The 25084-nt window shown below is 45.3% G+C and overlaps 1 protein-coding gene across 8 annotated transcripts in view; it reads right to left on the bottom strand.

The window, feature by feature from the left end:
* Positions 1–19861, bottom strand: part of SLX4 (SLX4 structure-specific endonuclease subunit) — a 28160-nt gene extending 8299 nt beyond the window's left edge. For 2 of the 8 annotated variants that reach the window (XM_053991668.1, XM_053991674.1), the window contains exons 1-10: positions 19758–19861; positions 14550–14651; positions 12146–12842; positions 11100–11339; positions 10156–10330; positions 8291–8506; positions 7146–7360; positions 5942–6255; positions 4174–4453; positions 2821–2909 (exon numbers count right to left, since the gene is read on the bottom strand). In XM_053991668.1, coding sequence (XP_053847643.1) covers positions 2821–2909; positions 4174–4453; positions 5942–6255; positions 7146–7360; positions 8291–8506; positions 10156–10330; positions 11100–11339; positions 12146–12512 — 1896 coding nt within the window. In that variant the 5' untranslated portion in view covers positions 12513–12842; positions 14550–14651; positions 19758–19861. Of the gene's footprint in view, positions 1–2820; positions 2910–4173; positions 4454–5941; positions 6256–7145; positions 7361–8290; positions 8507–10155; positions 10331–11099; positions 11340–12145; positions 12843–14549; positions 14652–17718; positions 17882–19326; positions 19415–19524; positions 19558–19757 lie in introns of those variants that run through there. The other 6 variants (XM_053991672.1, XM_053991673.1, XM_053991675.1 and 3 more) reach the window with 6 other exon arrangements.
* Between the last annotated feature and the right edge of the window lie 5223 nt (positions 19862–25084).

Genomic DNA, 25084 nt, shown 5'->3' with positions numbered 1-25084 from the left:
TCCACATTTTCACAGCCAGCCCATTGTGGAGAAAGGGCAGTTGTGTTGTATTCTGCTGTACTTGTGTCACAGCACATTATCACCCTCAGATCTCACCACGTTTCCTACTGTGGTCTAGCCACAGCCTATAGCTGGCCTCTTGATCTACTGCCTCCCACCACAATTTTAGGAAACTATAACTTCCACTTCAACAGAATTGAACTCAATTCACTATAATCAGGGTAAGAGGAAAGAGGATGACTCAGGAAGGGGTAATGAGCCTTTCTTCTTTCTTTTTACTGTCTGGCAATGACAGCTGAGAAGAGCAGCTCTGCAACAAGAGGTCCCCACAGAATAAAACTAATGTAGGCATCCAGTTCAAAGGAATTTATGAGCAAGCTACTGAAACCTCTTTTGTAAATTTCACTCCATTTTAAAAAAGAAACACAACTTTTATTACCATTCCAGAACCCTTGGCTAGAATTTTGGGGAGGGCTGAGTTACCTGTGGCTGGTTATGGTGATGGCAAGGTCAGGCTTGGGGCATGCTGCCAAAGACATCAAGGATGGCAAGACAGCTCCTCTGGAGCTGCTCCCAGGCAATCTCCTAAAGACTCAGATCCCTCCTAGTGTTGCAGCTCTGGAGGTGGCCCTGGAGTGCTTCAGGGAAGTGTGAAACACCCTCAGATCACAGCTGGGTTGAGAAGCTGCCTAACTGCACGTGAAAACCAGTTTATGCTTAACACCCTAATCACTGACCTTGTGCTTTTCAAACCTACTGCAGAGCTGAGGAACTGCAAGTTTTATTCCAGGGAACATCTGCAGGAGATGCAGTTCCACCTGGAACAACACAGCTTTTCATTTTCTTAGCAGGTTTCTACATTAGCAGTGGGCTGTGGAGAGCCAACCTTTGGACTCACTCCATCCAGCAGGAATTTGCAGCACACACTGGAACACTTCTCCCAGCCTTCACAGGTGGGCTAGGGAACATTCTGCATGTCGTGGCAGTGCTGTGGACTGATCTCCAAAGGGAAGACAGGAAACTCAGTCTGGAAACTAATCTGACTCCTCTTGTTTTCTTATTCTTGGCAGGTGGGATACCTGTGAGGCTGCTCTGGGGCCGCCAGCAAACACAGGCTCCGGATGTGACGTTCCAGGCAGCGAGCCCAGAACAGCTTTCCTGCTGGTGCTAAAATTATCAATCAGGAATGGGGAAATTAAACAGGGCCAGAAACCTCCTGGCTGCTCCATTCTCTGTGCAAGGCAAAGAAACTGGCCAGAAGACAGCTCTGAGCAGGTATGAGCTGTGTGTTGGAGAACAAACCAGAACATTCTCTCCTGCTGAGGAGGCCACTGAGACTGGACCCCACTGATGTGACCAAGGGTCTTCAGCATGGGGGATGTGTTACCAATGCAATGGGTGCATTTGCTCTGCATGGTTACACTGTTCGTGCTCATATAAAGCACAAATCCCTCCCACTGGCAATCCAGCTCTTCAACAACACTTCATTCGCTCAGGAAAACTATAATGGAAACAAACTGACTGAAAAAACGACCATACTTGTTTTACTAGGAGCAACTGAGTTTCAACAACAGTGTGAGAACAGTTTCTGTATTGCTAAAGGCCTCTGGTTTAACAGAAAAACAAAACAAGGCCTTTTCCTGCTAAGGATATTTTTTTTTAATACTCCCAAAGAATATCTCAAATTTCTGTACCAAGTAGCTGGGATCTTCCAGTTGAATACCAATTCTCACCTCAAGGAATTGTCTCCTTTTAGAAGTATCTTAATCCTTTAAGCACAATATGAAATTATGTTGTCAGAGCATCAAGATTTATCCAGCACCAAAATGTACTTCCTTTCAGGGCATGATTATTTATTATCAAACAAAAGATAGTAAGATTCATCAGATAAAGTGGATGACCTTGGTAAGAAAATGAATTCATTTTACTTTGTATGAACTTCAGCTGAATAAAACTGATTATACATTAATGGAAAAATTACAGATCCCCTGGTGCATGTGGGATAAGATGACATCTACAGAACACCACAGGCTTGATAAAAAAATCATCTGTGACTTACTAGGCTGTGTTTCTCACTCAGCCACCATAGAGCACACACTGATTTTCAAACTAGATCCTCTGTGCTCCCACAGTTGAGGGTTTTCTACACAAAACTCTTTAAAAGCTCAGCAGCAAAACATGCTCATCTTCCATTGGTCCTCACAACATTCCACCATCTACCAGGCTTTTATGCCAGGATTTAGTACAAGTCAACCAGTCCTTCCAAGAATTCCCCCTCCCACTGCAGGACACGGCATGGGGAGGAGGGTGCCAGAGCAGGAAGGAGCTCCATTCAGAACCAGCCAGAGCTGGGTGTGTGAGCCCAGGGGGAGCAGCAGCAGCTCTGTCTCTCCTGGGTTGCTGCCAGTTTTCTCCTGGATAACCTGGGCATTAAAGCAGAGTACTGCATAACATTCTGCAGCTGCATCCCTGCTTCCTACCCCCAAACACTCTCAGTGTTACAGCTCCCTAACCTGCACAGCCTGGCCTCCTGTTCCCTGGCATTTAAATTATCTTTCATCAGGTAGGACAAGTACTGAAAAATCCCCAGGCTCTCATAGGCATGGATGGAACACCCCAGCTGTGCTGATCTCACCTGTGCCCATGAGGAATCAAGTCACTGTGACCCTTAAGCACCACTTTGTTTCCACAGAAAGGAATGAGAAGTATTCCACAATTCTTTGAATTGCACAAATGCAACCGTTTTTAATTGTTGAATATATATTCATCTATATATATATAGATGAGTATATAAAGAGTAGAAGAAAAGGTTATCCTTACTCTTTTAGTGCTGCTCCTGAGGAGGCTCTTCTTCTTGGATGGGGGCACAAAGCCACTAAGTGGAGGATCACTGGAAGTCAGTTCTTCTCCTCAGGGAAGAAAATGCACATCACAAATCACAAACAACTTCCTTGTGAGACAGAATGATTTAAGAACTCCTAAGAGGATCCTTCCTGTGACAGCTGCTATGACCAGGCTGGCTGGGCTGAAGGCTCAGCCTCTCCCTCATGCCTTTTTGCAGGGTTTGGCTCTGGTTTGTGACAGGCTGAGGGTACCTAAGCACCATTTCACTGTTTTTAATATACATTAAAGGGCCAGGGACCATTTGCTGCAGCTTAGCAAGGGAAGTGAGGAGTATTATATCCAAGTGCAAACGCAGACACGTGAGCTTAGGAACCATGGTCTCTTTGACAGATGAACAGGAGACACAATTCTGCTGATTAGATTCTGCTGAAGAGCCAGAGCTCTTTAAGGGATACCACTGCCCTTGAAATGTGCAGTTGTGCACCACATGCAACTGTGACTGGGGACATTAGAGAGTTGCCCATAGAGGAATTCCAAGTGTTGTATTTTTTCAGCCCTGAGTAGCGCACAGATAAACTTCAGGTTTGTGTAATTGATGTCCAACACAAAATCATCCCCTTGTGCATCTCTCATCCGACTGTCTCAAGACCTGAAAAGACAGTGCACAGAACAGAAAGGCTGTCCAGGTAGAATCATGGAATCGCAGACTGGTTTGGGTTGGAAGGGACTTTAAAGCCCATCCATTACCACCCCTGCCATGGCAGGGACACCTTCCACTGTCCCAGGCTGCTCCAAGCCCTGTCCAACCTGGCCTTGGGCACTTCCAGGGATCCAGGGGCAGCCACAGCTTCTCTGGGCACCCTGTGCCAGGGCCTCAGCACCCTCACAGGGAAAAATTTCTTCCCAGTATCTAATCTAAATATAACCTACTTCAGTTTGACGCCAATCCCCCATGTCCTATATGCCTTTGTGAAAAGTCCCTCTCCAGCTCTTTTGTATGCCCAAGATAAACAGGAATGAAGATTTTGTTCCAGGTGTTGAACACATCCAGGCTCCCTCCTGGCAGAAAATACTTTGATCTCTTTATTTTTAAAATAAAATTTAGTATCTGCTGTCTAGCAATTCTCTTAAAGGCTGGGATTTATGAATCATTTCAGAAATATCAGGTTGATTGTATCTACATCTCACTGCAGGAAAATGTGCCCCCACAATATCACCTCTTGGATCAATACCAACAGCTGTGGGTGCTGCTCACTCAGCCCCACCACAGCCTGGCTCTGTGCAGCTGAAGGAACCAGGGGCAGGGCTCACAAAGCTGCCAGAACTCACCTGGCTGCTCTGCTGCCTGAACATGGCCAGTGTCAAGGTTCCACTGAGTAAGGGTGAGTCCTTCCCTGGCCAACTCCACCAGGTCCTGCAGGGTCTGAATGTCCTTCTGGCTCGGAGATAAAATCTGCCCATCTCCTTCAGGGCCTGGCTTGGATTCATCAGAAGTTTGGCCTCCAACCTTTGTGCAAGTGGGCTCCTGAGAACTGAGGTCAGGCTGAGTTTGCTGGGATACTTTTGGCTGATGAGATCCCACTGATGGCTGAAGGTTCTCTGGCTTATTCTGATCAAGTGAGGAGGGAAAAAAGACACCAAAAAATTAGGTCTTGTTTGATGTATTTGCAAAGCTCTGAGTAGAGTGTCTGCTTCATACTCCTGAAACATCTATGAAGGCTCACAGAGCATTGCCCAGGTACAGGGGATTCTGAGAAACTGCTCTCTGCAGTTCCATGGAGGACTATGGTGTACCTCCAGAGATAAGAGAGCTCTGAACAGAAGAAAACTACAATGGAAAATGCAGAGAAGTTGGTTTCTCCAGGAACATGTCTGTGCAGGCAACTGCCAAGCAGGGAGAAAGGATGGGGGAAATGCTCCCAATTCAACATCTAAATATTTCATTATAGCTGGAGTTCCTGGCAAAAGTCACAGCTGAAGCTCTCCAGGTGCTTCTGCTCTGAGTTCTGAAATGCTTTTGCAGTTACATGTAACTAAATCAAACTTTCACCTTGGAGTGGGTATTTTCCAGGTTTGGTCTCCATTTCTTAAAAAAAATTGCTTGTTTATTTCTAAGTAAAAATAGTTCAGACATTTCTGTGAATGGAAAGAATCAGAGGAAAAACACACTCTTGCCATGATTTTAAAGACCTTCCTGCTTTTTATTTTTAAACTTCTCTGGCAGTTTCTGGCTTGAATGAAAGGTCAAAACTTCCTAGAATGGAGTCCCTCCTCTCCAGCCTCAACCTGCAATAAGTCAGAGAAACATTGGGCTTTGACTAGGGAAGAAGTATTAAATAAAGCACCTAAATATGCACAGTAGATTTTGAACACGAGCACCAAACACTTCTTCAAGAGAAGAAAGAGGGAAGAAAGAGAAGTGATATTTTTCTTGGACAGAAGAGACTGAAAGAGATTCCTGTGTTTCTGTGGGCATTTTTTATAAAAATACAGAGCACTGGAAGAGGCAGATCCAGGTGGAACCAAAATGAAAGAGTGGAACTGAGACCTGGATCAAAGCCCACATGCACCAGGAGGCAGTGGGATGCACAGGGAAACCCTGAGTGCAAATGCTTTGCTGTACAACTCCAGGCACTCCAACCTTCTCTGTGCTAGCAAATATCAGGTTTTAGTTTAAATTTTTCTCCCCAGTCCTTTTTGAGTGCAACATGGGCAAAGTTCACACTAGAAATGACCAGAAAGAAGTGCCAAGTACAAAAACAAGAGCCAAGCTGCTGTATATATGGACAAACTAATGGCACAATGAGTAGGATGGGATGCCTTTACTCAGTACTCTCTGTCCCCATCCCTTTTACCTTCTGAAAGCTCAAAACCCGTGGTAACATGAACCTCGTTCTCCTCTCCAAAAGGCAGAAATGAAAGTTCAAGATCCTCAAACCTGACTGTGTAAGACCAGGGGAGAACAGGTCACAGGCAGCGAGTGTGAAGAGAGAGGGGATCACTGGTTCACATTCCCAATCAGGAAACAGAAGGGATACAGGGCAAGTATCAAGAACTAGGGCACACACATGTCAGAGCAAGGACAACAGAGCCCCACCTGCACAGGCTTCCAGGGTACAATTGGAGGGGTTAAGGCTGCAGTGTAGAATGATTCGGGGTCACAGGGTCCTGTCAGAGCACTGATGTTCCATAAAAAGCATTTCTTGGCTTTGGACAATGGCATGAGCCAGGCTGCTTTTCCAGATTCATCCTCCAGAATTCTACTAATGGGCAGCTGAGGGGTGGGAGGGAATTCCAGCTCTTCTGTCAGCATCATAGCTACTCTCTCCTGGATCCTCTTGTGGACCTTCTCCGGGTCCTGGAGCAGCAGAGGTGGAGGAGCACTGGTGCCTTTTCTACGCCTTTTTTTCTCTTTAAAAAGAAAAGGAACCCAAGTAAGTAAACAGCTGAACACAGGGCAGAGGAGGTCAACACAGCAGCTTCTTCAGTGCTGTAATCAGTGACAACCAAAAGGCATGGAACACAACTCTGAAGATTGTGCAGGTAGTCCAAAACCTCACATGGCCCTTACAGGAGAAACGAACTCCACCAACACACCCATGCAGGACTCCTTTTCTTGTGCTCTGGTCATGGGTAATATCAAACCACAGCTCACACAAACACTGGGCAGATTTCATTTGGAAATGCTGTGTCTTACTACCTTTGCCTTACTAATGCCCAACCCCAAATCCAGCTGGGAGCACCTATGGGCAGGAGCAGGGTCGTGAAGAGTGAAGTCTCCCCTCTGTACAGCTCTCAACCCTTTCCCCTCTCCCCAGAGGCAGTTGTCTGCCTTTCTAAACCCTTCTGCACTCTGAAATGGTGAGGCTCTGTTCAGCAGCATGTACTGGACACACATGGCACTGCAGAAAGAACAAAGTGATATGAGATAATGCTGAAAAAGCTGCATTAATCCAGGTTGCGGCAGGAGGAATAGGAAAAGAATCTACTACAGGAGAAATAATCATATTTTCATGTTATTTTTCCTCACTTCCACAATTTACAAGAAACAACAGTTTAAGACTATTTTACAGATTCAAAACAAATCAGTGAAAAAAAGCACAGGATTCCTGAAACCCATGGACATCCTGCTGTCATTCTTGACTGTACCTGGATACTGCATATTGTTGAAGCTCTGACAGCTTAAACAAATCAGAAACAGAGCTGTCATCCCTCCTGTATCCAACAAGAAAGTTTTGGTGGAGAGCAGCTTTACTCCTGCAGTAACACAGCCTCAGACAGTAACTTGCTGTAACACATACCTGATCCTGGCTTCCATTTGATTGGGAAAGCAGCCACTGCTTTCACATTTGTAACCGATTTTGCTTGTTCCTGCTTTTCTTGCTCCAAGAGAGAGCGTGACATTGCCATGGCAACCTGCAAATCTTCATCCTTAGGCTCCATTTTGGCCCTCTTCTGTGTTTTCCTCAAGTCCTCGTTGGAGGGGCCTTTCCGCTTTGCCCGGCTGGGCTGATTGCTGAAATCCAAGAATGCAGCAGGAAGCCCCAGTTAATGTGGCTGGATCAGAGACAACAATCACTGAGTACTCCAGAGCAGCTGTTCCATTTGCTCAGAGAGATTCCCATGTCAAGCATAATAAAAACCATTCAGTACTTTCTTTCCTAGCAGAGAGCAAAGATTTTTTATCATTCATGGAATTTAGAGCAATTTAGAGAAGTCTTATTTTGGGATGTAAGCATCTACTATCTCTGCTTTGAGTGATTTTTTCTACCAAAGGGGAACAAACAAGTTGAAGCAGGGAGAAAACCAGATCACCAGAAAATGCTTTCCCACCCACCTGCTTCCACAGGGAAGAGGTAATGGTCCTTCCTTGGACTTATGAGCCCCTCCACAAATTCACTCAGGCACCACTTGGTGCACTCTGAAGATTCTGCTCAAATTCAAGTGAGCAGCTCTGTACCAAGCACATTCCAAAACATCACATCTGCTTCCTCTTTGGCTCAGGGTGAAAGGATGTTCCCAGGACAGCCATGAACTGAGGAGCTAAGGCACTGACACCACAAATCTCAGGAAAGGCTCCATACTTATACTCTGTGGTTCACTCAATAAACTCAAACACACCCTTTCAGCTTTACTGAGCAATTGCCTCACAGAGCACAAATCATTCTGACAAAACACTGCAAGGCTTTTTACTCCCCATTTTGCTCCTGCCTGCTGGCTTTTAAAGTCATCCACCACCTGACCTCTTCTGAGGGAAATTCAGATGGTTTCTCCAACTCACTGCCACATCCTCCTCACCTGGTACTGGGTCATGGCTCTACTTGACCTGCTCTGGGCTCAGGGTTTGCCCAGTGTGTGAGTCAGCCTTGCATTTACTGTTCTTTCTGACCTCCAACACCTCTCAGGCCAAAGCAACCAACATCTTTTTTTTTTCCTACCAGCTTACCTGGGACACTGAAGAGCTGCATCACCAAGCGTGGCCACCTGCAACTGCACTGCCTGAAGCAGCAGATTAGGAGGCACATCCATCTCCACAGCACAGCGTTTCAGGTGACTGACCCGGCTCTGCGGGGTTTGGAACTGCTTCCCGCAGATGGGACACTCAGGGACCACTGGTTTGCTGGAGGATGACATCTGTGCTTCTTCCATCTCATCCAGACACCTGGGAGACAATGGCAAAGCTTACCTATGGAGACTTTGAAGGGTCCATGCTAAGACTGAAGCCATTAATCTATTAATATTGATATTATTAATAGAAAGCACAATCACTTCTACTATCAATAACAGCCATGAACATCCACTAAAGAAACAAGAATTATGTGTCCACCGCTGTGAGGAACACAACATGGAACAGTCACATGGAGATAGGGGTCTCAGAGGCATATTAAAAACATATTGCTCAAAGGCAAGTGCAGTGAATAACTTTAGAATCATAAAATCCCACATAGTTTGGGGTGGAAGGGACCTTAAAGGACACCTTGATCCGTGGCCCTGCCATAGGGACACCTTCCACTAGAACAGGTTACTCCAGCCTTGCCTTGAACATCTCTTGGAATAAGGAGTCCATAGCCTCTCCAAACAACACACTTCATGTGTGTCCATCACCCAGTCTCTCTTCCTGCACTCATTCTAACATTCCAGCTCATTTATAAACCCCTGTTAACAGAATAGGGAGCAGCTGAATTGACACCATGCTCCAGAGTGCAGCATGATGAACTTCAAATAACTTCTGGCAGGCCAAAACTATGTAAAAAATTGTGCTTGTTCTTTTTCTGTTCTTTCCAAAGAGATCCAGGGTATGAAATTCTACATCTGCAGGACCTATAACGGAAGTCACTCCCTGGTTAGGTAATGACACACACAGGGCTGTGCTAAGAGACCATTCACTGGTGTGTCAGTGCATCTGTCCATCTACAGCTTCACTCTTGGAATCATGGCTGCTATCAAAAAATCCCTGGCTAATGTAACCTTGTAATCTCAACACAGGATTACATGTGAATAGTTCAGAAAGCCTGACTTTCCAAGAAACGTATCTAGCACTGTCACTGTTTTATAGCTTTTTCAAGCAGTACAAAATGTCTGAAAACAGAACCAACAGTAACACTTAGAAAGCTGCAGGTGCAAACAAGCCTGACCAGTGGGAGCCAGTCAGTAGCATGATGTAGGACTGGACAATTTACTGGACAATTTGCTTTCTGGAAGTGCTTGAATTAAGAATTTACAATCATTCAAATGTGTTGTTTCTGATACTTTGTCAACAGAAAAGCACAGTTTCAATTTCCAGAGAGTTGCCTGTACATAATAAATTGTGTTTGATTTTTATCACTAAGGAAATTGTTCAATGAAGGGCAGTAATTTCAACTGAGTCATCTCTCTGAGTAACATCACATTTCCCTCAGCAAACAGCTCAGATACAGTGACATACCAGATGTCCTTAAATGAATTTTAGCAAAACAAAGCAAACGCAACTTTGTTGGCTGAAATCAGTAGATCTCAAAATTTGTATTAGGGAGTCATCACTAATGGAATAATTAAGGTTGGAAAAGACCTTTAAGATCGCCAAGTTCCTTTACAATGGCAGCTCCTCTGCCACACTGCTAATGAAAGCAGATTTGGCCTGGCCACACCCAGGCAGAAGCCCTGCAGGGCAAGGCAATCAGCCTCTGCTTTCACACCAAAATGACTCGTAAATTCAAGCCACAAAGGCAAAGACCCTTATGCAGAAACCCTGCTCCTCGTTCTTCCACGGCTGGGCTGAGTGAGGAGTCTATGGGTGCTGGATGGAAAGGACAGGTCCTGCTGGTGTTTGACCTGTTGACGTGCTGCTCTCGCCGCAGGGTGTTCATGGCTGTGAGATCCTTCTGGCAGATCTGACAGAAGAACAAGCCTGCATCCTCCAGGCTTGCCAGGGCTTCCTCCTTGGATTCCTGCTGAAGAGCCAAAGCCAGAGCATTGTCGTGTTCCACGGATGGGGGATGGTGGGTATCTAGCAAAGAAGGCAGAGATGATGTAAGATGGAAAACTAAATTCTGTGTGGAAGGTGAGAAACTGGTACACTTGTCATTATTAGCTTATTAAGTTAGACACACAAAAATTCATTGCAATCTTCCTCTTGCATCTTCACACCTGATCTCCACCAGAAAAGGTACAACCTGCTCCTTTCCAACACTCCAAGACTGGACCAGCCCAAGAGCAAGAGGTGGCAATTCACTCACAGCACATCACATGTCAGAGACAATGAAGGGACAGTTTTGCTGAAGTTTCTGGGGAAAATATGGAATTTTATACATCAAATGTACAACACAGCAGATTTTCATGCCCATACAGAACCAAGAGGGACTTGATCTATAAAGAACCAGAGTAAATTTGCTGTGAATTCAATTTATCAACACAGAACATATCACCTTAGAGAGTGCCTGGAGAGGTACCAAAGATGGGGCTACCTAAGAGTGGCTTAACACTGTGCCAAGGGAAGGATGACCAAGTTCACTGATCCTATTGGAATTTCAACCTGTTTCCAGAGAGACAATTATTCCTCTAGAATTTACATGAGATTAATTCAGCCTTAGAGAAGAGCTGGGGAAAAGGTATGGATAATCCTTTAACAAAGTTTTCTCAGGGATCTGGAGTGATTTGCCACAGCAAGCCACTAGGCCAGCCAGGAACAAAGCCCTGGGATCCAGGACTGCTCCTCAGGCAACCATTCTCACCAGCCACTCATTCTGCACACACCAGAGCCAAGAGGAGACACGTACCATCCTCAGGAGAGTTCTGCTCCTGGCTCCTGGCAGGGAAATCCCTGCTGGCTGCAGCCTTTGGCATGCTCCCATCCGAGCTGTGTTTCAGCTGCTCAGGTGCCACCCTCTTGAACTGCTGCATTCTCTCCACCACCAGCTCTGCCACCCGCACCTTGGGGGTGGGTGAGGAGCAGGTTCCTGGAGGAGTAGCAGGAAGGGAGGGCAGGGTAGTCTGGGAACAGCCACTCGGAGGATTTACTAGAGGGGGAGAAAACACCAGTTTTACCAGGCAGTTTTAAACACACACTGAGAGCTGCTGGAAGACCCTTCCCTGAGAGCAGCCTGGGCCAGGCTCAGTTCTGCAACAGCCATTCTTGGAGAAGTGAACAATTTGTGTAGCCACAGTAACAACACTGGGGTGCTGCAGAGGCATTTAGAGACCTTTGTATCCCTTTTATAGGCAGGAATATAAAGAAAGCTCTTGCTTGCATGAAGGTCTCCAGCAGGGACATGGAAGGCAGTCCCACAGCCCTGCTCTCCCAGCATTCCCACCAAACAACGTCCCATTCCTGACTGACTTAATTTATCAATTTAAGGACTTCCATCACTGGTGACTGCATTCTGGCCATCATGTTTAACAGCTACTGAAGGACTAATCCTTTATGAATTAATCCAACACCTTTCTTAACTCATTCATGTTTTTGCCCCTGAAAAGATCCAGTGACAATATGTCACCATACAATGAAGCACTGAGTGAAAAAGCACCACAATATCATCTGAGCTTGCTCCTGGATGATCTGAGAGTGCTTTTCTCAGCTCTGATACTGCAAAAAACAGTGAATAATGACTGGCCAGCAAATCACTTTGTACCAAGGCTTCACCTTACTGAGGGACATCTGCCTGCAGCACAGAACACACTCCTAGGTTAAACTTGTGTAAGGCACAAGCCTGCTTTCAACAGTGCTACTGTGTCCCCTCTGGATGGACTTCTCAAAACCTTCACTAGTTACAGAGTCCTTCCAGTCCTTGCCTATCTTCTGTTTGAACTGTTTCAGGTCACTTACCTGTCAGAGGCCTCTGGCTACACTCAGTGGTCCCTGTGCTCAGCTGGCTGGCAGGGACAGGGCTTCTTGCTCCATCCCCCTGTGCAGTCTCACCACTACAGGCTGCAGCATCACCATCTTCTTCGTGCACCAACGCTTGCTCCTTTGGACCCAAATTTTGAAGTAAGTTTTTCTCCTTCACTGCTGGTAAGTGATGATGGGTTTGGCTCTTAGCAGCAGCTTTGCCTCTTCTTAATCTGCTTTGTGTTGTGGTGCTCTTTGGCCTGTTCTGAACCCTCTTTGTTGCCTCAGCATCCCCAGCCTTTTTCTTTGCCCTACTCAAAATATTTGCCCACAACTCTTTAAAATCATTGTCCTGTTCATCCATTGGCTTTCCAGTAACACTGTGAGGACTGGAGGGCAGGGGGAAGCAGCAGAATCAGTTCAGATTTGTATCAGCCCTTCCAGCACCTCAGAGATGTCCATTCTCCAGACTTCAATGAGGTCACCAGACACAGCGGGCACTTCCAACAGTTCATTCTTCCACACTTAATTCACATTCAGCAGAGCATGTTTTCTCTCCAAGGACCTCACCTGCTTTCACAAGCTGGTTCTTCAGAAGACTCTGGACCATAGGTTAGGCACCTCAGTTTGTGCAGAGCATGTCTAGGATCATCATGGTAAGCTACAGAGCTTCAGAGAGACACTTATGGAAGCCCTTAAACAAAGAAACAAAGGCAGGTAGTCATGCACGATGGTACAGGCAGATGCACTGTGGGACAAGGTGTAAACTGCTTGCTGGAGAATTTACACAAAATACTATGATTAGAAACAGCACATATTGATCCCAAACAGTGTCCCTATAATTGTACTACAGACATGCCCAAGCCACATTAGCAAAGGAGAGGAGAGATTTTAAAACAGGTATCTGATATGGGGTAGGTTTTTGTCTTGGAGCTCTGGATTCAGACAGTCCTTCTGTTATACACATTCCTACTTATATTTATATAGCACAAGACCATTGAATGCAGCAGGAAAAAACCCCGTCCTTCAGCTCTTGTAGTGATTCTGGAGTGTTAAACTCTGCTTTGAGACACTACAGTTTCAGAGAAGAGAGCCCAGCCTCATTTGGAAAAGTAAATAAATGGAATTTCTGGCACTTCAGAAGGGGTTTTAGGACAAGTCAGAGAACAATTCCATTAAACACGTTCACCTTTTCTGTCCTCTTACTTCCACTGTTGCTCACTTAGGATTAGTTCTCCTGCTCCTGCTGAATTCTTCCCCTGAGTACTCAATAAACCACAGCACTGACCACGTTTCCCAAACTGCTGTCACATATATGAGGTAAACAGACTAAATAAATGGTATTTTAAAATTAATTTCTTAATCTTTTCAGCTACAGCAAGAACAGCAGTACTAGACAGGGATTACCTGGAACAGCACTGGGTACAGTGTCCAGATGGAAATGCCATCAACTCCCAGGCAACATTAAAACTAGAGCTCTATTCTTACATGTTTTCATTGTCCCCTTCTTCCTAGTCCTGAGTTCATGATTGTTCTGGCTATTTTACCAGGGGTTTTTATTGCTCCCAAAAACTACTTCTTTCAAACCTAAACCAGAATGTTTCACTTGGAATGGCAGCAGCTGTGGTCCAGTTACTCCAGTAAAGCTCTGGGCATAGAAAGTCTCAAAAAGCAGGAAAAACACATGGGGGATTGTTTTCTCAAATGGCTTGGCTGCAGACATGAGAGGCTGAGGAATGCTGGTTACACACTTCCATGGGTCAGCCTTTCCTATAAGCAATTACAGATGTTAATGGATTTATTTCTTTTAAACTCAGGCTCCCAGACCTGCAGAGGATTTTGCTGTGAATCTTGGAGTAATTTTCTGTTAGAGGGAAACAAAAGTCTTACGTAGCCGGTTCATAAATTTACTTTTTCTGGACAGAACACTGGGGTAGTTATAATTGTAAATTGACCATTTTCTTCTAAGGAGGAGACAGTATGTGGAGAAGTCCCAAATCTCACATCCTACATGGCTTTAAATACCTCAGACACATGTGTACTGCTGGATTATTTATGGTGAGTTCCTGATATTAAACTTTGAAACAGAGCAGCACTTTGGCATTTGCTATCAATATTCAGTGTCCCAGGCAGATCAGACACACCTATGATGCAAAACTAAGAATTTATCTGTATTATTCCTCCCTTTCCACACCTGCATTTACAGATTCCTGCTCTGTTCAACATCTCAAAATTTCTGAAGCTGCTGCTACTGCTGCTCCTAACAACCAGCTTTTGCACCAGTTTATTGAGCTCAAAAAGTAATAGTTTTGAAAGTAATTTCTTTCAGTATAACATTCAATTCATTTTAGAAGACTTTAGGATTCAACAAATCACAAATAAAATAATCAGCATCACTTACTGTTCACTGAGACGCCAAATCTATAGCCCAGCTGTGCCCTTCAGGTAAACATGGATCAGCAAAATGGTACAAAGCAGGACCAGTAAGAATGAAAGACAGAATCTGGAAAATGGAGGGAAAAGGATGGATTTAGTGTATTTTGAAATGACTGCTCTTGATGATCCTTTGCACCCTTTCAATAGGTACCTGATGGGAGCCTACAAAAAGGATGGAGAGGGACTTTTGGACAAGGGCCTGGAGTGACAGGACAAGGTGCAATGGCTTCCCACTGCCAGGGAGTAGGATTAGATGGAATATGGGGAAGAAAATCTTCCCTGTGAGAGTGGTGAGACCCTGGCATAGGTTGTCCCATCCCTGGAAGTGTTCCAGGCCAGGCTGGACAGGGCTTGGAGCAACATGGAATAGTGGAAGGTGTCCCTGTCCCTGTCCAGAGCAGGGGGGTGGACCCGAATGATCTTTAAATTCCCTTCCAACTCAAATTATTCCGTAATTCTACGATTTAAAAGTATGCACCTACTACATGCCTTCAATTTGCTGCTTTGTAATTACTTAGTTAAATCATAAAACCCTTAAAAAACCCCAAACAGCTAAAACATCTGTTACCCTCCCACTTTTCAGAGCAGCCTCTCTTTTAACCCTGAAAACATTTTTCCACCAGCAGTCCAACTTGACATGCTCTCAAACACACAACATTTGGGCCTGCTCACTTGCTGCTTTACACTCTCTGCCTGTTCCAGGAACAATTCTCCTGCCATTTCAGTCTCCAAGAATATGTCATCACCGTGGCTACAACAGCCCATCAGTGCTAGGCAGGCCTCCACAAGCTGCACACAGCAGATACCTTCTCCCCTCCTGAGCACCACAGCGGTGCCTCAGGACATCTCCTCAATTCCTCATCTTGAAAGAAAAATTCACTTTATACTTCCAAAACCAGGAAAGCATCTTGGAAGCAATCTCTTGTATTTCACAGGAAATGCTAAGGGAAATGGGATTAATTAACATTAGAAAGTGAGGCAAAAACAAAACTTGAATTATTGTCTGGGGTCCCCAGCACAGGAAGGACATGGACCTGCTGGAGTGAGTGCAGAGGAAGTCACCTTTCTACCCCACTCCTCCCTCCAGCTTCACCTCAGTTCAGAAATCAGCTAATTGCCAGGGCCTGGATGACCCTGGGCTGCTAATTACAGAGTGCTGGCAGCAGCAGGATGATGGGATGCACCACTTGGCTTGGCACTGAAGTTTCATCACCTTCTTCTCCTTTTGTGGAAGCTGCAGCCAAAGATCTGAGGGTTGATGATAAAACTTCCAGTCAAGTCAGACCAAATACTGCGAAAGGGAAGAATTTCTGCAGTGTTTTTTTCTGGCAGCCACACTGGAAAGAGGTCTCTAAGGATTCCTCCAGACCAAATCTTGTAACAAAAAATCTTCCTACTGGTTCCTGATAGAGAAGAACCTACATGTTAATGGTGTGACTTCTGAAAAAGCACATTATCCTCCAGCCTTTTATGGATTCTTCACTAGAGACTGATCTCTGCAGGTTCCTGCACTAACCAACACCTTTATCACTACTTTATAAAGACATGACACTGCATCTGTACAGTGCAGGGTCTCTGTGGTTGCAAAAGTGCAAAAAAATTTAACCCTGAGGACAACAAGGTTTGTTCTGTGAGGAGAGAACAAATATAAGTGCAAAACACGAATTCAAAGAGGGTACAACTCTCTTGTCCTGGTCTCTGCCAGCTTCCTTGTGCCAGAAAAGGGTAACAATACCAGATGTGGAAAATAGGAAATGAGAAATTAATTCAGGTCTCTATAAACAAGGGAATGCTAGGTAGGAAAATCATACTGAGATTCCAAGGAGCAATCTTAGCAGGAATCAGCATCAGTGTCCACCTGGCACCACCCACTTCCATATCTGATATCCCATCAGTCCTCACATTTCTGTTCAGGGCTACACCTCCCCCTAGCACCCTGTTCATATGGCAAAGCATTTCACAGTCACTAAAAAATCTATCACAACTAGACAGAATTTTAAATCATTACTTACACAACAAAGTGTCCCTCTACCAATACGTCCCCAGAATAGAAAATTCACTTTATACCTCCTCTGAAAGGATAAAGGGGAAGTGAAGAGAAAAATAAAAACTAACGGTCACTCAGGTGCAAATGCTCCTGGTTGTATGCAAACACAGCAGCACATACATCACAAAGAGAAGCAGCTGGTGATGCAAAAATCAAATGAGTTTGACTGAAAACAACAAGTTATTAATTCAAAGAGAATAATACAATTGATTTTAGGGACTGAATAAAAACATTTTGGTAGATGCCCCAAAAATCAATAAAGAGAAGAATAATTGATAAAAATTCACTTGGTTTTCAGAGAAGGAAAAGTAATCAGAGTGATAATAAAAATAAAGATGTAATATAATATCATGGGGATGGAACTGGATTCTGAATATATACAAGGAGTATAAACAATGCAATGTATTAAAACTAGGAGGTAAAATTATCTTGTCAGAAAAAGGTAAGGACTTTCAAAAAAGACCTTTTTTGGTGTACATGAAAACCAAGAAGAAAAACCTGAAGAGGCCACTCCATCAAACTGTGGAACTGTTAAGCCTGCAAATACTAAATGTTTCCATAATATCCATCCCCTGATGGTGCTGCAAGCAGCCTATTTCAGGAGCAATCCAAAGCACACTGAAAAGCAGCTGCTGAAGGTGTTTCTGTCAACAGAATCAGATCATTTGCAAGCAGAAGTCACTGTGATTTTTCAAAAAGGACAATTAGGGAAGTAAACACCCATCTTGCAGACTGAGCTCAACACCAGGCTGATAAAGGGCTTATATGGGAATTGATGAATAAAAAGGGATAATAAAATTAAGCCAAATCAACACAGTTTATAAAAACCCAGACCTACATTCAGCTAATAATGAGAGTTCTCTGTGTCATCAGAGGGGTAATTCTTCTATAAACCACTAAAGGAGTATCAAGGGACAAAATGATTAATTAAAATCCAACAAAATCAATACAAGGCATTTCAAATTATTAAAATGCAGCTGGATAAGTTTCCAAAGGCAGTTGCAAACAGCTGCCATTGAGCAGTCACGTTTCTAGTGCCACCCCACAGAGATTAACTCTCTGCCTGTCCTGTTTTTCTGTTCTTTACCTTAGGAACTGAGTTGGGAGAGACCCCAACCACCAGGATCAAGCTGACAGGAAAGGGAAGCACTGGACAGCCCATCATTCTTCCAAACCACAGTGTGACCTCGTCCAGGTGCCTGACTCCACTCCAACAGGGATAACTGTGACCGTGTCAACCAGTTCTGCTATTCTGTAGATCAAGAATGGAGCAGTGATATTTGTGGCAAGAGGAACTGAATAATTAATGAAAAAGTGAAAATAAAGAGAAGTAAGAACACTCCCATGTTAAACATTCAAGCCATTCCTTTCCAAGAAGGCACTGTTATTCTGAAGTGCACATTCACTTGAAACAAGGGCAGTTCTACTGATTTTTTACCCAAAATCATGTCTTCTGATTTGTGATTACGTTGAAGCCAAATATTGAGTGAAATTTAACAAAGTATCTTGATTTCTCTAAAACAGGAGGCTGCTCTCTTTGAAAAGGTGACCAAACTCATAATGGATTTCTTCAGGTGACCTGATAATGCATCTTTCACACTAACACTTCATTAATTCATAGCAATGAATAACTTGCTCTCTTCTCAGCTAAAATCCCACACAAGAGCTACACTGAACCCCTCAACACTCTGCATCTAATGGAAATTGACCCAGTGGGAAAAGCAAAGAGTCAAAAGAACTTGAGGTCCATTTGCTTCCAAATGTAAAGCTCATGGTAACAATTTTTTTATTTCCAGTTTGCCTCTGACACAGTTTTACTGGTGTCCAGATAACTGTTCCAGTCCAAGCACTGAAATCAAAGGGCAAAGAAGGGACCAGGGCAGGAAGAACAGTACTTTAAAGAGATGCAAAAGCCAAGCACATAAGGGCCTTTTTTTGAAGACAAAACCCAGTCTGTGACTGTTGAGAGTTCTTACAGAGCCAACAGACTGAGCAACACCTAATGTCATTGCCTTTAGGCTTTACTGGAGTCAAACTGGTTTTGCCCAGCTGTAATTTTGGCTTTATCTAAAATGTGCCTAGTTAAAATAAACACCTGTTTGTCTGCAGGTCCAGGGACCAAGTGCTGTCAGTAAAGCAGCTGACACTGCCTCCCTTCAAGGCAGGCCCACATCACAGAATCATGGAATGGCTGGGGCTGGAAGACACCTTAAGGCTCATCCCATTCTCACCCCCTGCCATGGCAGGGACACCTTCCACTGTCCCAGGCTGCTCCAAGCCCCGTCCAGCCTGGCCTTGGGCACTGCCAGGGATCCAGGGGCAGCCACAGCATCTCTGGGCACCCTGTGCCAGGGCCTGCCCACCCTCCCAGGGAACAATTTCTCCTCAATATCCCAACTAACTCTGCCCTCGGGCAGGGTTCCATCTCCCCTTGTTCACTGTGGCTCCAGGCTCTTGTCCAGAATCCCTCTTCACCCTTCTGAATATGCTGTTCTGTGTGCCCCTGAGCCTGGAAATAACAGATAAAATTCCACGTTGCTTCACGAAGCACCAATAAATGGATCAGAACTGCTTTCCCTGGTAACCCTGCTAGAAAGAAGCTTGCTTTGAAGCTGAACCCGTTAAAGGTTTCCAACGAATCCTAGCGGCTGTCAGCGGAACAGCTGCTGGGAACGCTGACCCCTCGCCTCCTTACCCTGAGCAGCTCTGCCTCTGCTCTGTGCCCGAATTCCTGCCTTTGATGCCAGCACCGAGGATGGAGCTTCATCCTCCAGCACCGTTTGTCCCCGGGCTGAGCTGCAGCCGGGCCCGCGCGGGGCCCGAGGGCCGCGGCCTGGGCTCCCCTCAGCCCACACAGGGGCCGCCCCGTGCATGACGTAATAACTGACATCACCTTGCTGACGCCATACCAGTGACGTAACGCTTGGGATGAGGCCGGCCCCGGGGCCAACGCCACCCCCTCCCCGCCACCAGGTGGCGCCGCGTCGCGCTGCAAGCACCGGCGTCATGACGTCACTCACTCATTCCCGCCCTCCCGCCGGCCCGCCGCCGTGGGGAGCGTTCCCCTCCCGCCCGCCGGCCCCAGCCCGGGCAGGGCCCGCCGCCGCGGCCCTGCCGCCCACCCACCTGTCCGCGCCCCGGGCTGGCGGCCCTGCCCGCGCCCCACCGCCAGGCGGGGAGCCCCGCTGCGCGGCCGGAGCGCATGCGCGGGGCGCCAACCGTGTTGCTGGGCTCGCTGCGGGCGCGGTGCGCATGCGCAGGCCGAGCCGGCGGGACGTTGACAGGGCCCTCACGGTACCCGCGCATGCGCACGGCCTTCCCGCCGTCCGTTGTCAGAGACCGTTCCCGCCCGCCCCCGCCGTCCATTCCCCTCATGGCGCCGGGCGGCTCCTCCCGTCCCGTCAGCGGGGCTGAGAGGTCCGGGGCGCTGCCTTTCCTCCCCCCAGGAGAACAGCCTGAGCCTCTCCGACGGGGCGGCGGCATCTACTGAAGCGAACCTAGCACGAAGCGGGCGGCCACCACGTCCCGCCTCACGGCCCCAGCGAGCCCTGCCCCGGCCGGGGTGGAACGTAAAGAACAGGGAGGGCGTTTGATAAGGCCGTGGCACCGCCTGTCACTGAGGTGAATGGTCAGAACACCACCGAAAGAGGAGAGCACATGGTACAGCACGGCTCGTCTGTGTTTTTAAGGAGTTCCAATATATAGAAATCAATCTATCTGTACGTAAAAATATAAATTTGAAGTAGGGAGAGGAATACACACCACTCGCTTGTGAGCACGGAATTACCATTTAAAATCAGTCGTTTCCACCTTAAAACCTCAGGCACACTTGTGCCGGCTGTGCAGCTGCAGCTGAAGCCCATTACAATTGTAATGTTTTGGGGTTGTAATCAATGCTGTGCTGCTCATGTGGAAATTGATGGAAACACTGAAATTTCACGGTGAGCAGTGGCATAGCTCAAGCTTTTCTGTAAAAAGAGCATTGCTGCTTTTTTTTTTTTTTTTTTTGGTACTTCTTTTTTTTTTTTTTTTTTTTTTTTTTTTTTGTACTTTTCTGCCTGGAGTTGAGCGGGAAAACAAGTGCTCTTCCCACTACATTTTGCTCTGGCTCAGAATTCTCAATGAGTATCACCTTGGAGTCAGGATCAACAGTAATTTCCTCCAAGTCCTTAGCTAATTGTGGCCAGGGCTTTGCAGGTGTAAAATCACCTGAGATGGGTGGGAGGGTTCATATGCTGGATCTGCATTTTGAATGCATGATTGAAATCACAATTTCAGTGTTGGAATCCAAACTTCTTTCTCAATGCTTGGTCTGGCTGTGGCAAGAACCAAAATCCCTCTTGAGCAGCACTTCAAACAGGCCAAGAGGCAGAGGAAAGAGGTTTAGTGGTACACAGAACACATTGGAGCTTTGAAAACACCAAGACAGGCACTTCACTAATAACTACAAATCAGTTGCAGGGGTGAGCAATGTGATGTCTCCTTTGCACATAACATTGTCCCATTATTACATCTCACTCCATAATTTGACATCACCAAAAGAACCTGAGGCTGTTACGGCATTGCCTGTTTGGAAACCTTAAGAAAAAAAAAAATCAACTAGAACTTTTAGAATGAAACAAGCTCTTGAAACACTGTGAGTTTTCACTTCCAGCAAGGCAACTTAATTTTTAATCGGTTCAAACCATTTTAGCTGGAAACCCTTGAATTTTAAGCAAAAAATGGTTATTTTGGCAGACCTGAGGGCTGTATTTTCTGCAGTGAACCTCCCCTGGAGATGCAACATGCCCCTGGTCAGTGCAAAACTAATGAGAAGAAATCCTTTGGTTTGTGTCTTTCAACACTTCTGCTGGTTTATTCAAGTTCTTGCTCAAGTTGCTGCACTGATGGGAATTAGGAGCCCTCAGAAGAAATTCCTGCAAGAACTTGCAAGTGCCCATTGCACAAACAGAGTGAAAATACTCCAGTTCTGAACCAAGACAGAGGAACTACACCCAGGCACAAGAACATCTCGTTGCACAATGGCCTAAACTGAACTCAGAAGCACTCAAAAGCCAGATGAATATTCCCAGTGAAGATGCATCCAAAAGCACTGGCACTTAATGGTCCATCCTGGCTACCAAATGGCCATCAATTTCACAGGACATTTCCAGGCCATTCTTAAAGGCAACAAGGACGTGGTCCTCTGATCACTATTTGTAGCCAGCATCAGCTGGAGGATGCAGCAGCAGAGACAGGTGCAGTGAGGAGAAGCAGCCCTCCCAAAATCAGGCTGCTCATCTGATTTGCACTCCCAATTTTTTAATAATTCACTTTTCCTCCCCCCCCCCCAGGGAACTGCTCTGTATCAGATATGGCTCAGGGCTCCAGTGGTTTAGGCTCCAGAATAACAATTTTGGCTTAATTTAACGTGTACTCATCCCTGAATTACAGCTGTGTAGATGGAGGCAGGTCCCTGAAACAGCAGCACTTGGGACACACTGTGAGAGGCAGGATATTTACTGTCACACTGGGCCTTTGGGTTGTCTCTGCAGAAAATGACTATGGGGCTTGTGAACATTATTGCTGACGTGAACAGGTTTTCAAAATAACTGCTAGAATTCGCTGTGCAATGGGATTTATAGTAAATATTGTTATCTACATATCTATGAGTACACAAACTACATATTATGCAGAATGTACATATTCATCCCCAGAGTGCTGCAGTCAGCATTGCTCAAACTTTTTGTTTCACTTTCTGCTCAGTTTAAGAGCAGATCCCCTACTTTCTGTTAAGACTTGTAACACTGGTGGCTCTTTGGCATCTTCAGATTAGCTTTTTTAAGCTTTTCATACAAATTGATTCAGTTCAGGTCAGCAGTGATCAGAGAAGCAGCCACTGAGGCCAGTTCCAATGAGGAAGGTTTGGGTTTGTATCAATTTATTGTGTTGCTCTCCTTTCTGGATGACAGAGCTCAGCGTAAACTCAGCACAGAGACTTGAAAGGGCCAAACAAAGAAAAAAGCAGCATTTTCCTGAAGAGCAGCTTGGTTTGTTTTCCTCTCAAGTGTGAATTTTGGGATGGTATAGGCCACTATATCCATCTCCTCTCGTAAGCCTGCCAGGAAAACAAGCATGTTTCCATTCAGTAACTCACATGGCATGAGTTTGAGTGGTATAGACCAAAATTCATCCTGTTCTCCTGGGAAGTGAAATGAATTATCATTTCCAAGAAGAATCACCATCATTCAGCCAGGGCACTGGGCACTAAAGAATCTCTAAACACATTAAAAATACACTTCCCATCTAAAAACACTAATCCCTGTCCTTTGATTTCCTGAAGTATGTTGCAAGATAACTTTGAATACATTTTTTAAAATACCTGCTCAACTACTTGGGACAGAACAAGTCCAGGGATTGAGAAGCAAAACTGCAGCTGAATCTCCCTCTGCCTCCTGCCACAGCTCTAACTTCCTGGGTTTCAAAGGATTTAATGTGGCACAGTTCCATGAAGGACTGGTTTATTGATCTAGTTCTGGACTGGGTTTTAACCCATTATTCCTCGTTTACTTGGGCTGCAGAAGGAGAACAAGCTCTGCTTGGCTCCTCAGTCTGCTTCTGGATTAACTGACCCCAAATCCCCTGCAGATCCTCTCATGACATTTGGAATAACATTGGATGGATGTTTAATGGACAACTCATTACAATATCTTTTGCCATGTGGATTTAAAAAGATGAGAAAACTACTTCTTTCCCTAATTTTTCATCTTCCCTGCTGCTGTAAATAGATTTAACAATGAGACCATCAGGAGTCTTTACAAATTTAAGTACTTACTGAAGCTTTTGCTCCCTGTGCTCCTGCCAGCTCTTCCATTTCAGCCGGGACTTAATGGCAGACTTTACTTATTCCCACTTGTTTGCACGTCAAACCTGTTCCAGGAGGGATGTGATGGGAAGGATTTTGTGATTTTAGATTAAAATCTTGCTAGAAGGAGCTCCAGCACCAAGGAACACTGCTTATCCTGGGACAATGAGGAAATGAGTGTCCAGGCAGAGAAAATCTTCTCCTGGCCTGGGCTGCATTGAACCATAGCATCAACCATGGAGTGCCCCAGGGAAGATGCAGGTGAAGTGTAAGGAGGGAGGTAACAGAGAAACAAAAGATGATTCTGAGGACAGAAGGAGAACAACTGACTTTTTTTTTTTTTTTCCTGGAAGAAAACCTTTCTACTGATGAAAGGAAAACCCATATTTCATTCACTCCAGAAGGATCAGGAGGTGAGCAGTTCTGGGTAGAGAGCAATACAGATTTTAGCATCCTTTTCTTCCCAAACAATAGGGGAGAAAACCAGCTGGAAAGTACAGGATAGTACAGGATAATTCCAATAAGCAGCCAAGATTCCACTGATTTTCTGAAATACCAGGAATTTTTGAACCCAGGAGTTCCTGGGAAACAACATGATTTCAATAGGTAAATTTTGGGCAGACCTAGAGCTGCCCTGGGAACAACTTTCCACTGAGCAGGGTGTTGGGCAGAGCCTCTTGAAGGTGCTGTAAGTTTGTGTTTAGTGCCTCGTCCAAATCCAGCAGGTACTTTCTTTCATACCTCTGGATCCTGGAGGGGTCTGTTTCACTTAGTGCTGGGATTCTGGAGTCCTGTGCTGTGTCCTTAATGCAGATTGACTGTGTTTCTTAAGGAAATCCATTTAAGCTCCATGCAGACCTTATCTGTACAGTAAGAGTAATTCTGACTCATTTCACAACAAGAGCAAGAGGATTAATTAATAACTGCAGAAATGCTAAACATTATTAATGGCTCCCAAGTTTTCTTCTCTTGGAAACAGTGGCCATTTCTTCCTATAATGTTTTAAACAGTTGCTGTCAAGGAGCTTAAAGTGCAGATTCCTGGCTTGTGGTTTGTCCATAAATCACAGACCTGGAGCCTACCCAAGACACTCTCGATGGTCTCAGCAGGAAATCTGGACAAGAGAAAACTGTTCTCAGTCTGGCCCGCTGAACCACTTTATGGCCAGTCCAGTTTCAACGTCCCATGGCAGACATGAGAGGGATTCTGTCCAAGTTTGAAAGCATGAGGTCTCCAGAATGTCTCTTCAAACTGGATTTCACTCTCCATTAAATATTTTCCATCTTCTGCCCTGGAGAATATAGGTTTGACTTCACAGCTGATGAGCCTGGGCAGGGCAGGAAAGGAAGCCATGCTGTTTATCACCAATGGCTTTTCAGCACACAAAGTTTAACTTGTAGTGAAAAATGAACAACACCCCCCCCCCCCCCCCCCCCAAACCCCAGGAACCTAATACAAGATAAGGTCAGGCAGCTGTAAATAAGATCCCAGAAAAAAAAAATCAAATCCAGTAGATCAATTTTCTGCACAAAGCAGCATTGCTTACAGGAAGCTATTTACCAAAGAGAATCTGTTGCCTTTTCAGACAAGGAATCATTATCCAGACACC

The sequence above is a fragment of the Vidua macroura genome, chromosome 16 (assembly GCF_024509145.1).
Source record: "Vidua macroura isolate BioBank_ID:100142 chromosome 16, ASM2450914v1, whole genome shotgun sequence".
Taxonomy (NCBI): domain Eukaryota; kingdom Metazoa; phylum Chordata; class Aves; order Passeriformes; family Viduidae; genus Vidua; species Vidua macroura.
The sequence above is the reverse complement of the archived record's forward strand: the minus strand, read 5'-3'. Positions and strand labels throughout refer to the sequence as shown.